Genomic DNA, 17,993 nt, shown 5'->3' on the forward strand with positions numbered 1-17,993 from the left:
ATTATGTAAAATAAAGTAAATTAATGCATTGTTGTAAAAATGGAAGACATTGAAATATATTTTTATATTATAATTACCTCTTTTTCATATCTAATTTATGGTGATAATCTCTGATAGACCCAACCGTCATCCCCTTGATGAAGCAATTTTCCATCAACTACTTCCCCTTCTGCTGGTTTTCTGAATTTAATTCTATCATGCAGACGATCCCGCTGACCTTGCCAAAACTCTACAGCTCTCGGTCGTATTATGTAACCACCCCTGTAAATAAAATCTAATTTAATTTGATAATTTTTTAAATATTCCCTACAATTAAAATAATTGTAAAGAAAAGTATTTTGATCCTTACAAAATCAACATACTTTTTTACAACACATTTTTCTAATCTGGACCAATTTGATAATGTAACATATCTATGAAGGCAAAAAAATAATTGAAAAAGAAATATAGTCACCAATAACTCGGCTTAGGAATTTCTTTCTCTGGTATCATGTACTCAGCCTCTAATTTTCTCTCTCTTTCACATAGAATATCCCTGGATTCAATCGGTGTGCTTTGGTAACTAGCACAAGCTGCAATTTGACTTGGTACTGGTCTTGAATGGAAATATTTAGTAGATTCTTCTTCAGACAGCTTATCTACATAACCTTCAATTCGTACAGATCTATTTAAGACCTCCCAGTAAAATGTAGCAGCTACATTCTGATTTGCACTCTGAAATTTTATTTATTATAAATTTATATGCAGAAAACATGAAATTCTTTTAAAGCAAACATCCTAATGTTAATAAAAAAAAAGTTCCTAAAGTATTATATACATGTGTACAAAGGTAGAACTTACCATCTCTATAGCTTTTCTGCTGCCATGATTTGTGAAAAACTTAAATCCATCTTTACCATAACCTTTGCATAACATGAATCTTGCTGATGGATATCCATCTCTGCAAATATACATATATTCATATTATTATTATTATTTTAGTATAAGAAGTGTATAATGTTGGATAACATACTTTGACACAGTGGCCAAACACATAGCATTGGGTTCCAAAATTTCTTTTCTACCACATGCTTCATCAAACCATGCTTTAAATTGTCCAAATGGTTCTTTAGCCACTAAATGTTTCTCCAAGAATGTGTCATCCTTATCTTTATATTTAATTCTCATACCTAAAAAGGTAGACCTTGATTAGGAAAATAAAATTAGGATGTAAAAAGTTAAAATAAAAAAATCAAAATACCTCCAATGTCGATACTCATATTGCGTAAAAGTATTTCTTTACTCCTTACTAAGTTTCGCAGACGAATCAAACCCATGCGATTGAGAAAACGATTGTAAGAGTTGGTACTTTTTATAATTATATGGTAATTAAGTTGTTTGCATCAAGGAATTTTTAAATTACAATTCCCATGTAACAATTATTTAACTGCTACTCTAAAGTTGCTATTGTTAGCTGAAGTCAAATCGTTCCGTAGCGAATGAGTACTTTATCAGATACGAGATATGTAGACTTAAATAAATGCTCATAAAACAATTTATAATACTATTTACGATTACAAATATTAGCGATAACGGGTAGATAACACTGACAAATAAAATATCAATGTCGTCGTCTAGTTTTGCATCAAAGAGTTTTTAAGCGATGATTTGTCGTGCTTGTATTTTTTTAATCCGATTAAAAGAAATATTAACCATAACTATTATTGTCAAAACAAGGCGCACTAAAAATCAGATTCAAGAAGTTATTTAATACTAATTAATAATTTATAATAATTTAGCAGACACACGTATGGAGCTACCTATGATGTAATGAGCAAACCTGGAAGGAACAGTATTTCTAAACGAAAATGTTAACGTCATTTTCATTTGACACTATTTCACTTTTGTCAATTGTTTTGTCACGTCACGTCATTGTTATTGTCACGCTCCCGCAACGTCATTTAAGTGAAATACTAAACATATTGTATTTGCAAAAGTTGAATTTCTTTAAATTAAATAATATTATAAGACATTATGGAATCTGAATCAGAAGTTATCAAGGAAAAAATTCATACAGAGCCGATATTAAATGACCCTAGATACATAACCTTATTGAGTGTGATTGTACTTATTTTCACATTTTGTAAGTTTTCTTAGAGTTTTATAATCTTAACTGAGTAATGATAATAACTATTCTTAGATTAATATTAAATATAACGTTTTTACAGTATTCTGGTGGTGTTTCTCCCGTCGCCGCCATCTGCGTAGATCAGTTCTTCTCACAGGTTTGTCGGATTCCGGTAAAACTTTGCTGTTTGTGAGGTTGGCATACTCACAGTATAGACAGACATTTACTTCCATGAGAGAAAATGTTGAGGATTATTTCACTTCTAATGTAAGTTTACCTAACACTTTGCAATCATTATAAAATTATTTTAGCCTGAAAAGTTTAGTTCTCATTTTTACACATATTTATACAAATGATAGTATAGATTGGCACTTGGTCAGCGTGGTTGACTATGGCCCAATCAACCTTAACTTAGAGTCGGCTCCGAGCCCCTCACTAGGGACATATAGTGAGCTGATGATGATATTGATGATAGTATAGATAAAAAAATAGCAATGAGGAAAATCTGTGTGGAATGAAATATGTACTAAGACAATTTTGTAGTTTTGGATTGAGTGTAAATATCTTATTTCTCTATTTTCAGAAAACATTGAAGATTGTAGATTTGCCAGGACAGGAGAGGCTAAGAAATAAATTTTTTGACCAGTACAAGAACAGTGCAAAGGGTATTGTGTATGTTGTTGACTCTGTGACCATACAAAAGGAGATACGAGATGTTGCTGAGTAAGTTAACAAAGAATACATCAACAACAACACTGCAACACAGTCTGCGCACATTTAAAAACCTAAATTAGTAGCCTATGTGTTTACACTTTGGCTACAATATACATCTATGCTAAATTTGAGCTGGATCCGCTCAGCTGTTCTGGAGATACCTTCTAATAAAATTCCATCCATCCAAACATTAACATTTATAATATTAGTAAGATATCTGTAATATAGAGTAAAGTTTGTCATTGTTTTGTCTTGATTAACCCTTTTGTATTTTTTTTACATAGAAATGTATCCCCTATAATCCTATATAAATTACCATTCTGTATTCACGGGTTTTGTATTCAGGGCAAATTTATAAAACATAAATATGTAATAATAAAGAGCTATATGTATCATTATATAATATATTTATTTTTGTGCGATGTTTTGACAGTGGAAACTCATAATAGTTTTTTTTTATCTAACATTATTGTCTATTTTCCAGATATTTGTATACAATTCTTTTGGACCCTGTTATTCAGAGCAACTGCCCTCCTCTCCTGATCCTATGTAACAAACAGGATCAACCAATGGCAAAAGGAAGTCAGGTTATAAAGAGCTTACTGGAAAAAGAACTGTTAGTATGCTAGGTTTTTTTTTTTAATTTTTAAAACAAGTAATGTGAAAAGACACTTATTGTTAAATCATTACTGCAACTATCAAAAAGGTAATTAATTAAAGGTCCAAAAATAACTCTTTTTAAGGATATAAAGTAGGGTAAAGCTGCAATGTACCCTTAGGTTTCAATTTCATTTTAAGCAATCGGAGAAACAACAAAAAAAGGAATACAGAAGAATGAAATTGTTATAAATAGCAATCACTAGCTGTCGCCCGCGACTCCGCTCGCGCGGAATCTAATGAGAAACATAATTTTTAGCCTATGTGTTATTCCAGACTATGTTCTATATGTATATCAAATTTCATTGTGATCCGTTCAGCTGTTCTGGAGATATCTTCCATCCTTCGATCTAAATTTTCGCATTTATAATATTAGGAAAGAAAAGAACATACTGTATTTAAAACATATAACTTGTTTCAGTAATTTGGTACGTGTGACAAAATCCAATCAGTTGCAATCAGTAGACTCGAACCAGTCAACCAGTTCTGCATACCTCGGCAAACTTGGCAAAGACTTTGAGTTCTCTCATCTCGGCTGTCGTGTTGATATAGCCGAGTGCTCGGCTAACACGGCCGATGATGACAACCCTACTGACATAAAGGCTCTACAAGACTGGATCTCAAAACTTTAGATGTTAAGTTTGTTTTGCATTTAAAAAAAAATATTTTGCTTATACTCTATGTAAATTTAAAAGTCTGAACAAATTCGGCGTTGTATTTTGCTATTTGAATTAATAAAATATTATCAAGTTATTTTTTGTTTCATTTTCTTTATAAACTGCCCCATTTGGTACATCCTTGTTCGAAATTAATTATAGCCTAATTATTTAACACCAACATCAATAAAATTTTTGAAATAACTATAGTTTTTGTTATAAAAAAAAAACAGCTACGATACCTATTTCATTTTATTTTTTTGCATTTAACAGGACAATTATTAGAATAATTCATAATTACAACAACAAAACTCATGTCCGTAACCAAAAGGGGTAGGCAGAGACGACATCAGAGACATAGGTTATATAAATGTTACCACGATACCTTAGCAGGAAATAACGGAACGCGAGTGAAATGGCGTATATACGTATAATATTACTCTTCAAATATCTTAATGGCCTGAAGTCATCGACGAGCTGCTCAGTGCCCTCTCTCCGCTACCTACCCTCCGTTACATTACACCTTCAATGTTTTTTGCGCAGCGATTTGCGCAAAGTTAAAAGGCGCCAAGAAATATGACAACTACAAAAGGTTTATATTCTTAGCAAAAGTTAAACTGTTAAATACATTGAAAATAATAGTAATATCGTAAAAAAAAACTAATTTATCCAGGTGCCAATATCTATTGAACACTTCACCCTTTCTTAACCCTTCAATAAAATGGGTGTGCAAGATATAAAAAAAAATTCTACGTGAAATTGATGACAGAGAGATGACTTTACGTAACCAAAGACATTATTCATTATTCTAATTGTCTACTTTTGCATATTCATTTTTATAATGACCTTCAAGTCGATAAATTCGATCATTCATTGTACCTGTAGAAGGGTTATCAGTTAAAGGGTTAACTATCCTTTGTTATTCCATTCAATACAATCAATACAAGATTTCGAATATGCAAAAAGGTTTATGCATATTCATGATTAGCCCATTAATAACTAACGCACAAGTGTAATAATGATTTAAATTTCATTGAGATTTTTTTTATTAAAACTGAATAGATTTTTTGACAACCCTATGCTCGATTTAATTTCATAGTGGAATTACGGTTACATGCTTTTGCAATTTATAGTGCAAGCGCTCAATAAGAGAAATTTAAGAAATTATCGCGGTCTATGCATTTTTTTAACTTCGTTAAGTTTAATTTAAACATTCTGTACCCACGTCTAAAAAATTCCTTAGAAAACGTGAAAAAACAAAAAAACGAATATGATCAAAGGGAATGTGCCGGTCGTTACAGAGAGGTCACGTGATCTCTTAATGGATGCTATTTCCCTTGCCCTTAATGTGCTCAATAAAATAATAAATGCAGTTGTGTTTACGGCGAATTTTACCGAAAGACGCCTGACTTTAAGAATGTTAGTGAATTTATAATGAATAAATCGGCAATTCATTTTAAGTTCGAAAAATCGGATATAGAACATACTTTAAATATAATAAGATATGTTAAATAACTTGCCTTAATATGTGCTTGATTTATTTATTTAAATAGCCCAATTTAATCTTGTTCTTTAATAATCTTGTAATAGTGAAAATGCTGGTAATAACTACATTTGAATGTAGAATAAGGGTATATTGATATCCTGACGACTCCAGTAGGACACTGCAATTCCCACGGTAAAAAGGCTTATGCATTAACCTCCCATGGACTCATGTCTGTCCGATCCATTCATCGCTTGATCGCACAAAAGGCGGAAGCTTGTGAGGTGGTCAATTGTTACCGAGTTTGCTCCCACACTGTTTGTCATCTGCGCTATTGTGTTGTGGGAAGAGTTGTTAATTTTCAATAAATTTATCTTTTTGTACGTACATACATTTCAATCGATTATTCACCTGTTCAAATGAAATTTGAAGTTTTAGGTTATTATTTATTATTATTATATTTGAACGTAAAACAATGATCATTTACTGAAAATGAACAAATGTATCATTTAGCAACAAAATGCATATAAAAAAGTTGTTTTAAGAAATTTAAAAAAATATATTCGATATTTCAATTGTCTACTAATTAACACCATACAAAAGACATCAACGATTTCTTGATACGAGTCATTAAGAACTGTCTACACTTTCTGTTAAAAAAATCAGTTTCTTATGGAAACAAAATTTAAGGTTACTGCTTTCATATAAAATTTCTTTCTAAATCAATTATTAAAGTACATACAATAGAATCATGTTACATATTAAGTGTCATATATTTGTAATTTTGACTTTGCACTCGGAGTAATTTAACTTTCATCAGCGTATCTTAAGCGAAGTATAATTACAGGACATTAATGTGAATGCTCAGAGATCGACCGGTTGTCTTAACTGACTTACCGTTCATGACCAAATCACAAATGCCGACCTTCAAGTAGTTTTTGGACAATAATTTAATTAGTAAAATTTGGTATAGATGCAGAACATAGTCTGCAAGAATACATCGGATACTAATTAGGTTATTTTTTCGTGTGAACGGAGTCACGGACGACAGCTAGTAAATTCTGATATCCATGAACAAAATAATTATGTAATTGGCGGTTGCAAAGAAAATATGTAAGTTTTAGGTGATTCCTCTAGTGTCTCGACTACGATTGCCTTTTACAATGTTTATTGTATAAAATTAAAGTTAAAGTGGGTATTAAAAGGTTCGCAATCCGTAACTCCTCGTCATGGAAAAAAATTACCGTATAAATACGTAAACTTTACGCAAATAAATACAAGAACGAAAGCTTATTTTAATGAAATTCCTTTAGATATTATCAACAGCGGCACATGTCGCGCGATGTTGTCACGACAGCCAATATTCCTCGATATCCGCGCGCAATGGCTAATTATTTTAATCAAGAATTAATCGAACCGCTTTCAACGAGATAAAGAAGGCTTAAGCTCGTCAAAAGCCGCCATCAAATCGGAATATATGCGGCAGTTAGGACGACATGCGCGCGTGCGCTGCGTGTGGTCCCGTATGGTAATGAAAGCAAAATATTTATCGACAAATGCAGGCTTATTACATCGTAATATGCATAATATGCATGCTCAATGCAAACTCAATATTCATTTTATATTGGGAAACTTTTGTTTACGTAATTGAACCTTTTTGCTAAACGAAACTGATCGCATTATATATGAGAATTGGTTATCATAAATTTACCCAATTTTACTAAATATATGAATTAAAAATTCAAAGACGTTCCTTTACAATATGCGATATCTTCTTGTTATTTACCCGGTTGGATATTTTGTACATTAAGAAAAAAATTATACATAAAAAGATGATTTAGTGTTTAGTTAGGCTTCTAGTTCACAACAAATCTTAGCTGATATAAAGTATATAAATTAAATCACTTAGTTTAGCTACAATAATTATTAATGACCTGATTTAGTAAAAGCACTTTTGTTACGGGGCTCCATGTAACTGTCGTTATGCGTTAAAAAAGCGTAGATTGGTGGAACTTCAATCGTCCCCGTGTCTCGTTAAGGGTGCACAATTACCTGATTATTTGAAAGCGCGTCGGTCCGGGGATAGCTGATGCCACATAGCCGCTTTGTCGGTCCAGTTCCATTCACATTTTGTGAAGCAAACCTTCAAGCCGCGGCCACTTTGATGCGAAACTATTATCGTTTCATTTTATGGCACTTTTATAATGTTGTAAGACTTTCTACTTTTTCAGTGATGCCGTAATGTTTTTAAATCTTTAAAATGAATGCACTGAAGCAAAGTGAGATTAGATTAATATTTTGAAGCTTTGCAATAGAATAATAGCCAAGAAAGTTATTTTATTATTTTTGTATCAGATATTCCAATGTTAAGAAAAATTATTCAGAACGAACTCTATAATTTTGTTTTATTTAATTCTATTTTACGATAGCTTTTATTAGAAGAATCGTTTGTTGCAACCTTTTTGAAACTAGTAGACCTGTATAATCTTTGTAAGATACTAAATAAACATTTCCAGACGTGGACATAGGTATTAAATGGATGTTATAAAAAACGAATCATCGGACCATGTCAAGCATGTCGGTTGTCAAGGCATTCAGGCTTCATAGTGAGACACCGCCTTCCAGACCAACTGACCTCGTCTCCATAATGCGATTGGCTGTCCCTTAGTCCTTACTTGTTATTCTAGGCAATCCGGTTATTGAATATTAATATGGAATCATCTCGTTTATCTTGTTCTAGTGCTTTTAGTAGGCATTTAAGTGTACATTATTGTTGTTAACATTTCTTGTAGTACATCTTTTATGTATGATACTTTTTGTCTTTTTATTACTTTGCTAGTTTTACATAACTCGATCCTTTACAACGTAAACTGTTGAATTTAACTTATAATATTATTAATGATTGGAAATTAAATCCGTTTTTGGTGTTTACTTGATAAATTCACAAAAACAATAACTGGTATTTTTGTATTTCAGGATATAGAATTTATTTTTTAACAATACCTATGTATGATTTATGTGCACAATTTATAGCATGATTTTTTTATAAACGAGAAAGCGATATTGATGATGCTCATAATGAGATATTTTGTAGGAAAAATATAAAAAGAATTTATTGAAAAATAAGGTGCAGTATCCATTCATAGACAAATACATTTTACTTGTAAGAATTTGAAATACTTTTAATCCGTCTTAGGTGCAAATAAATTTAATTTTTACATGAAAAGTCTTAAAACTATAATATTAAATAAAATATTAAAAAATAATTTACTAAAAATATTATTAAAAGGAGTCCCTTTAGGCAAGGTTCCGAAGATACTGGTAGCGGTTCCCCTTTGAATAGCTAAACTAATTCTTTGTCCGAGGTAGCTGCCAGCATTTGAAATGGAAAGAAAGTAAAAGCCGTTGACATAAAATACAGTTGGAGAACAAATTGAAACTTCACTAATAAACAATGACGACGTAAAGATAAATGTAACGTATTTGATTTTTATTAATTGAGTCTCGAAGTCGCAAGAAGAGCCCGACGGCGGCGAACATCTGCCCCCATTTATTAATACCGATAATAAACATTTGAGACACGTTCTTGCGAATCAATACTCGCGATCCCTTTATGAATTATTTATATATTTTATTGTCACCTTATCGAAGATATCGCAGGCAGGATGCGGTCCCAGCGGTTAGTAATCAGAACATAATTTTGTTTTTGACAAATAACTGGGCAAAGCTGGACCGGACAAGGTCCCTGGGCAGGTTTTTGTCCCTACCTCAGATTCCGAACCACTGCATTATTGTCCGAATAAACATACGCGTTATCCAAGCTCCGTGTAATCGTTTCTTACGGTTGGTGAATATGTTTTTGTTGCATTTCATTTTAGTAGCATTATAAAATGCTTATAAATATATTAATAGATAGTTTTTAAACTTCGACCAAAACCTGATCTATCTTAACAACCACTTAGTTATTACTTATGTGAACCACGCTATACATAAGTGCGCGCTTAACCTGTAACAATGTTAAATACTTTTAGACATTATTAGTTAGAATCCTTTGGCGCGAAGCGCGCATTCGTTACCAAGTCCACTGTCAGATTGATTAGTGAGGGGACATAAACGTTATTGTTTTAATAAGGCTAGTGTTGCGCCGATACACCGGCACAGTGTCGGATTTTCTTCTTAACAACACAAATTCACAAGCTTAAAGCTTAGTTGGAATAGTAAAAGAAATATTAGTAAATTTAAAAAAAAACTGCTAATATTTTATACAAAAAAAGAAAAAAAAATAGTGCTTTATTAAATTATTATAGTTCTATGTCAAATCCGATGTCTTAAAATGTATTTCAATTGTTTTTTGTATAAGATACATACATACAGAGTACTTATTTGTTTTAAGTTATATTTTAGTCTAACTCTTTAAAGATACGCGTCCATCTGTAAAATTAATAAGTTAAAGTAAAATCTTCGTAATACGATTATAGATTAAGTTGGTGTGAAGTGCAGCGTAAAGTTACGATAACTTACCCGCTGGGACGAGCCTGACAGATACAAATTACGGTTTCGATGTGGATCGTTACAATGTGCGGAGAAACGCCCCGACCGTGCTTAAAGTGTGCTGTAACTTGGAGCCCGCGTGTAAATACATCATCGTCATATCAGTCATGAGCTATACGTAATGTAGGCTCATTTACTTGTAAGCCTTAATGTGCATGGATCACTTTTATACAGTGATGAATCACAATTGAGCGAACGAAACATGATTTCGAATACACTCAAAATACTGTATTACCGTAGTTTAACGAATGTCAAATAGTGTTTGAGAAGATTGATTTCATTATTCTTTGATAATATATCTTAGTTTATATTATGACTAGCGTTTTGTGTAATTAAAAACTCAGTAAATCATGTATTAACTTTTTTATACAGTATTTCACTAATTATTCAAACTAAGTTAGTTTTTGAACAATAAATAGATTTTTTTTTTAAATCTTACTATTATAAATGCGAATCGATGCATGTTTGTTTCAAGTTATCTCCAGAACGGCTGCATGGATGTCGCTGAAATTTGGCATAGATGTAGATTGTAGTCTGGAAGAACACATAAAGTACCAATTAAGTTTTTTTTTTATAATTCCGCGCGTACGAAGTCGCGAGCAACAGATAGTAAGTTATAAGCATATCCAAAAATTGACAATATGAATTTACAAAGCTAAAATTATGAACTATCAGATGAATCAAGTCTAAAATACAAATTATAAGTTTAAAGCTGATTGTAGATAAGCATAAGTTAGTCATTAGAAATTTCACGAAGTTTTTTAAAACAAATAACTCATCAAAGACCACGCTAACGCCTGGAATGCTTAAAAATATTTTATACATTGGCACAAAACAGTTGAATGAACGTGTTGAATCCTACCGACAGATGCAGGTATTATCTTCACCAGAAGCTTATAAAGCACCTAAATATCCCGTATACGAATGAAAGAACGGCTTGACTTAATGAGACCTGATTGTCAATCGCGCTGTCAGTATGCAAACCGGTGGACTGCTTCAATTCCTTTTGCTTTATATATAAACTTTTTATTTTATTTTGAACACTGGCTGATTCGCGTGTTGTAATACATTTTGAATTAAGAACATAAGAGACTTTTTGAAGCTTTGACCTTTATGTTATTTAGTCATGTTATTAGCATATTTTACTTCGGTATTAGAAGTTTTTTCTTTATCAAGTATTTTTTAGCATAAAAATAAAATGTATGTATCTAAATAGATAACATTCTCGTTCATAAAAAACAAAGATTATTTGTTATGTTGCATATGTATGTGTTTCGGCAGTGGAAATCAATCGTATTTAGACATGTTAAGGTCTCTCAGCATTTGGTGCTCAGTTTGCGAATGTTTTGCGGGTCGTTTTAATTAATACCACATTAAAATTACAAAATTTTTCAATTTGTTATGTGGTTTAAATAATTCAGATTGTACCAATGTTATTTTGCCTTCTTTTATTTATGCAAATAAAACTTTTTATTTCATAAATACATACTAATAAATAAGTTGATGTCCAAGTTTAATTACCCTAGGTTATAAAAATAGGTATATAAAATAAACTATTCGATACGGTATTCAATACAACTTGTTCGAAAATAAAACAACAGGCATTCGTCGAACCAAGTCCTATGAACAAAAACGAAATATTTAATAGCAATAAAATATGTTCATACCGGTCTTACATGCTCTTTGTATTGATATATCGAAGCATAATTAGTCTCTCTCTTTGTGAACGGATAAGATCAATAATTGTTGTGTCACAGATAAATAATTAATGATGAGCTCGCTAAAGAAATTACATTCGAAATTCGAAACGAGATTTCCGTTCGGCGATTCGGAATACGTTCTAAAATTAAAAGTGAAAAAGCCGACGCATTATAAATTTAGATTAATTGTCGGGCAATACATTTTGCGATCGCGTATTTGTACGTCATTGAGCGTGGTCGCAGGAAGTACGCGCGTGCTGCGGCTCCGAACCGGCCGCGTGGTTTCAATAAAATATTTACCAATAAATTAATGCTCACATTGGGACACCGCTGCACATACTAATAGCGACACGCGGTTACTTTTTGTCTTTCTCTTCATTCAACCCCATTGATACGGGTCGTACAAAAACCGGACACTCTGGACCCGCAAGCCTTAAGCTAACGCTACCAGTTTTTGTATCGGATTCGACAAGGACGTGATCGGTTTCTGTTTCAGTGAGGTGGTGAGAATCTTTAATTGCGAACGATTGTTCAATTGGTATTCAGGTAGAAGATACGGGTATTAGCAATATAGCTGTCCGGTTTTTTTTTTATTGAAACTGTCGCAAAGCAGAGGAATAAAAGTTATAATTAATATTTTGTATACAGATCCTTGCTAGACAATGCAGTTATCAGCAATACAGGATTTTGTCTTCTTAATGACTACTAATTCGTCAGTTCAGTCGTTCCTCCTAAATTATGTCATCAATCATACAATTCAGTCATCTTAAGCCTATCTTATAATTAGGCAATCGATTTGTTAAAATCATCATCAACCCTTATCCCTACGTAAGGTTGGCACAGTATATACTACTCCTCCATACAGCAGCCGTTATATCTGAATTTCTAATATGTTTAAATGTACTATGAAAATAAGATAAAACTCAATAAAGGCACTCGAGGCGACATTCATTCAATAAAAATGACGCAATCAAAACTGTTTATATATATCCAGCTTATAACTATAGGGTAATAAGATTTTCGATTATTACTTAAAATAATTATATAAAAAATATTTTGTACAAGAAAAAACTTGAAAATTGGACAGTAAGTCGTTTTGTAATGAAGAAAATTACAATTTCGTGGTGACGATCGACGGTTAAGAGTAAACAGGAAGTGTCGTCGGGAGGCTGTAAAAAAGACTGGTGCTGCCATCTGATGGATCGGAGTCTCATTAAGGTGGACTCTTATTCAGACGTCGCCATGTTTTGTAACGACCAATTTGTGGCCCCTGAGTGACAGATGAGCAATGAACGTAGTTCTAGGGGTGTGGAAATATCTTTCGAATAGCAATTTTAGTGTTTAAATACTATAATTATAATTTGATTTTTTTAATTATTCGATTTTTTTCCAATTGTTCCATTCGAGTTTCGTATTTTTATTTTTATTTATTTATTAAGACAGGCCAACAGCATACATATAAAAATAGCAGAAAAACAAAAATCACACAAACATTTTACATATGTATGCCAATAACAGGCATGCACAAATTTCGTTAGACACATTTTTATTCATACAATTTTATACACTTTCTTTTTTATAATTTGGATAGTTTATTTTTAAAAGATCCCAAGCTATCACTAAATATATCTATGTTCAAGTTGTTAATCATGTTATATTCGTTACATATACGCAACAATGGGTTATTGCGGCCAAGATTAGTCCTGGCAAATTTAGTGTGAAATATATTTTTTATGGGGTTTCTAGGGCTTACTCTGGGGACAGAAATAGAAATTTGTTGAGTGATATCGCTGCAGCTGATAAAATTATGTATCACTTTATATAAGAGTGTGAGGTCACTCATCTTACGGCGACTTTGCAAGGATTTCATCTTGAAATGAAGTAACCTCGCATCATAGGTGCTGCGAGGCGAGATTCCGTGGCAGGTGAACGCCAGTTGTCTTGTAAATGTCCGTTGAATGCTTTCGATGCGCTGTGAGTGGATACAGTATAAGGGATTCCACACGACAGAACCGTACTCAAGTATACTACGCACCAGCACATTATACAAAACCATTTTACTGTGGACGGTACGAAAGCATTTAGTGTTACGCCGTAAGAAGCCCAACATTTTGGCTGCCTTCGTAACCATGGTGTCAATGTGATCGACAAAATTCAACCTCGCATCGATTAATATACCTAAGTCGTTAATTCTGTTGACCTTTGTAAGTGTTGTACCGTTAATTGAATATATGGATAAGGTAGGATTTTTCTTTTTCGTAAATTTGATTTGAAAGCATTTTTTTGGGTTAATTAACATTAGATTTGCCAGAGACCATTTTTCAATATTGTTGAGATCGTCCTGAATATGTTTTATATCTAGCAAGGAGTTTATTGTTCTATAAATTTTTAGGTCATCGGCGAATAGTAAGAACTTGCAATTTTTTATTTCGGTAGTAATATCATTAATGAAAATTAAAAACAGAATTGGGCCTAGATGGGAACCTTGGGGTACTCCAGAACTAGCAACAAATGGGCGAGAATCGGAGCCATTAACTGAAACGAAAAGAAGTCTTTTTGCCAAATATGATTCAAACCAATGTAAAAGGGACCCATGTATGCCCATGTTTTCTAATTTTTTAATCAGTAAAGTGTGGTTAACTCTGTCAAAAGCATTAGAAAAATCCATATAGACAGCATCAACTTCACGTCCCTTATCTAAATCACCAGAAATATCAGAAACGTACAGTGTTAAATTTGTGACTGTCGACAAACCTCTTCTAAATCCGTGTTGACTAGGTGACAAATCGTTGCTAACATGTGTAGATAGAATAGGAAAGATTAAGGATTCAAAAAGTTTGGAAAAGCACGACAAGATAGCTATGGGACGATAATTTCTGACGTCGCTTTGGTCGCCCTTCTTGTGAAGTGGAATGATTCTTGCAATTTTCCATTCATCTGGAAAGCTTCCATCGCTTAGGGATTTATTAAAAATTAGAGTCAATGGCAAGGATAATTCCTTACCACACAGCTTTATAAATAGCGGAGGAATTCCATCGGGGCCAGCACCTTTTGTAGTATCTAGCTTTTTAATTTTTTGAAAAACATCTAATTCGGAGAGATAAATAAAGGATAAATTATTAGTTTCACATAAATTTTCAGGATAGTCAAAGGTAACTGGGTCACTATTAGCACATTTATAAATTGAAGAAAATTGGCTTGCAAAAAGATTAGCGATATCAGGACTGGTGCTGGCTGAGCTATTTGCTCCACACATCTCAGGAGGGTAGTTGGATTCGTTTTTCCTTTTATTTTTAATGAATGACCAAAACACCTTAGTATTTTTAATTAAATTAGTTTCCACGGTTTTTATGTAACGAGCATAACATTCATCGTACAGTTTGTGACAGTAACTACGAAGGATTTTGTATTCGATGAGATCACGAGGGTTTCTGTACTTGCGAAACTTTATTCTTAGTTTTTCTTTTTCGGCTAGACGATTGATCAAAGCATTGCTAAACCACGAAGGAAACTTAGACTTAAAATTTTTTAATCGTTTGGGCACTCGTGTATCAATTATTTTGCGTATTACATTATAAAATACGGAAACCATCGCATTCACATCGCTACATTTAGAAAACAACTCCATCCAGTCGACTTCCGTCAAATCAGCAATAATGTCATTATAGTTAGCTTTAAAGAAATTGAAAATGTTGATATTTCTCGGTTGTAGAGGTTTGCTAAGAGGAGGAAAATCGACTTTTATTAACAAATTAGGGTGCTTGGGATCTATCTTAGTTAAAACATCTAGAGGTGTAGTAACCTCTAGATTAGCATTATTGCTTATAATTAAGTCTAACATTCTATCATCTACATTGGAAATATTATTAAATTGGTACAGTTCATTTACAGACATAAAATCTACAAAACAGTATCCTAGAGAGTTGTTATAATTGTCGGGAATCATGTATGAGAAATCAATGTGCTTTCGCCACTTTAAGAAGTTTAAGTTAAAATCGCCAACAACTATAATGTCTTCTACAGAACTTAGTACATCGTTCGCACTATGAAGATAATTATTAAGAACACTATGTTGTGCAGGAGGGGGAAGGTAGACCGCTGATATAGCTACCTTTTTCATCTTGCTGCCTACAATCAAATTCAGACAAACCCATAAGTCCTCGCAGTCACATTCCCAGTTCTTCATTCGGACTGATGAAATTTGCTTGGAAACAGCAATGAGCACGCCACCTCCATCTTTTTTTGAGCTGTTGGTCTCGCAACGGTCTCGTCGATAGATATTATATCTCATATCAACTAATTCATTATTGGAGATGCTAGAATTTAGCCATGTTTCTGTAAATATAATTATTTCGTAGTTCGATAGCGAAATATTTTTTCTTATCTCGTTGGTTTTAGTTCGCATTCCGCGAACATTTTGGTAGTAAATATTAATACTATCGAATTGATCAGAAATGCACCAAAACATTAAATGCAACTATAGACAATTTATGTGATAAGATGTAAGCTATCCATATCTCGAATCAGTATTGCTTTGCAGGACTCATCTTTACGCACGTAAATTCGGCCGTTACGAACCCACACGAACTTGTAATTCAATTCTTTCGACTTCTTTCTTGCTGCAGCATGTAAAGTCTTACTACTTGGTATAAGATGCTCTGCTACGAAAACAGGTACCCGAGCACCGCTAATACCCAAGTGATGTGAGCTTAACTTGTCTTTTGCGTTCTTTTTATTAAACTTTGTAACTGCTGCTATTACAGAATCTCGACATAGTGGACTCTTCAGTTTAACAATAACGCTTCGAGGTCTGTCACTCTCTTTGTTAAACTTCATAACACGTGTTGCTTTCAGAATATCCTCTTCATTGATAGGATGATCTATCACATTGCCTAATTGCAAAACCGTATTAACTAGATTTTCAGACTTGTGCTCTGGGATACCATTAATCTCCAGGTTGCTTTCACGCATGCTCTGTTCGAGGGAACACAACCTAAACGACAAATCTTTAATAGTACATTGCATGGATTCATTATTTTGTTGTAACTTAGTCAACGTAGCAACTTTATCCTTTAGAACAGTTTTAATTTCCTCGTACTGTTTGTTAAAAAATGCGACAGCCTCATGAAAGTCAGATATTTGTAGTCTGATACCTTTTAACTCTTCGGATACCATTTCTTTAACCGACGGCATAATCTCCTGTCTAATAACTTCCCTAATGGCGTCAAGAGTAACAGCAGCCTCGACAGGCGGGGCCGCGCGCCGTTGCTGACTGGGTCGGATGGTAACGTTACTACTCTGACCTGACTCGTATGACTCTGTTGAGTCGTCACAAATGCTTGCACTGCTTGCTGCGGCAGCACCGATCGACGACCTAACTGGTGTAATGCTATTATCGCGTTTGGGTTGTTTGTTTCGGCAGCCAAGACATTTCCAATTTCTTTTGTCAACTAAATATTGAAATTTTTTCTCAGGTACATTAGCGCATAGTATATCGTACTTATTCTCACAGACAGCGCACACTAAATATTCTTTATTCCTTAGAGCAGTTTTGCAACCGTAGCATTTATTAATTGACGCCATTGTTAATTTATTATTAAATTCCATGCGGTATTGATATCGATATATAGACTAGATCGCGATCGTATCAAAGACGTGGGATAATAGCGTTCAGTGAGGGTAGATGCAAGCGCTTTGCAGTGGCCGCACTATCGCCCGCCCGGTTTGTCAAAACAACGAATAACTCTAAAAATGTTTTTACTTATTGCTCACGAATACTGCACTATTTACGTATTTTGATTATATCACTATGTATAGTACATGTCCGTTGTAAAACCCACACTAGACTTTGTTCACAAGTAACTAAAAAGTAACGAATATTAAATAAAAACTACGGAGCGAAAGTTATTGCGTCTAATCGCAAAGGCGCGCGCGAGTTCCACGTATCCAATTTTATTAATCGATTAGAAATATATAATCCATAAACTTGACTTATTCGCACACCCCTAGAACGTACACTAAGCATACCATCGTTGTGGTCATATTTAAACAAGTAGCTTTTAAATACAACCTTTTTGGTTAAGTTATTTTATTAATATAAGTTATTGTTATTAATGTCGATTTTA

At 33.2% G+C, this 17,993-nt stretch overlaps 3 protein-coding genes across 3 annotated transcripts; 1 reads left to right on the plus strand and 2 right to left on the minus strand.

Annotated features, from left to right (window-relative positions):
* Positions 1-18: 18 nt before the first annotated feature.
* Positions 19-1,547, minus strand: Pnpo (pyridoxine 5'-phosphate oxidase). The gene is given in 5 exon segments (NM_001312169.1): positions 19-261; positions 455-714; positions 841-940; positions 1,013-1,169; positions 1,241-1,547. Coding segments are annotated over 5 exon segments (759 nt in total). The 5' UTR covers positions 1,317-1,547; the 3' UTR covers positions 19-95.
* A 388-nt stretch (positions 1,548-1,935) lies between these two features.
* Positions 1,936-4,220, plus strand: SrpRbeta (signal recognition particle receptor beta). The gene is given in 5 exon segments (NM_001312188.1): positions 1,936-2,122; positions 2,208-2,374; positions 2,691-2,830; positions 3,306-3,437; positions 3,900-4,220. Coding segments are annotated over 5 exon segments (759 nt in total). The 5' UTR covers positions 1,936-2,013; the 3' UTR covers positions 4,111-4,220.
* Positions 4,221-16,356: 12,136 nt separating this feature from the next.
* Positions 16,357-17,783, minus strand: LOC106115416 (uncharacterized). Its single transcript, XM_013308769.1, has one exon. The coding sequence runs from the start codon at positions 17,473-17,475 to the stop codon at positions 16,357-16,359; it is 1,119 nt and encodes a 372-aa protein (XP_013164223.1). The 5' UTR covers positions 17,476-17,783.
* Positions 17,784-17,993: the final 210 nt, after the last annotated feature.

This window comes from Papilio xuthus, unplaced genomic scaffold (assembly GCF_000836235.2).
Source record: "Papilio xuthus unplaced genomic scaffold, Pxut_1.1 DF827789.1, whole genome shotgun sequence".
Lineage (NCBI taxonomy): Eukaryota > Metazoa > Arthropoda > Insecta > Lepidoptera > Papilionidae > Papilio > Papilio xuthus.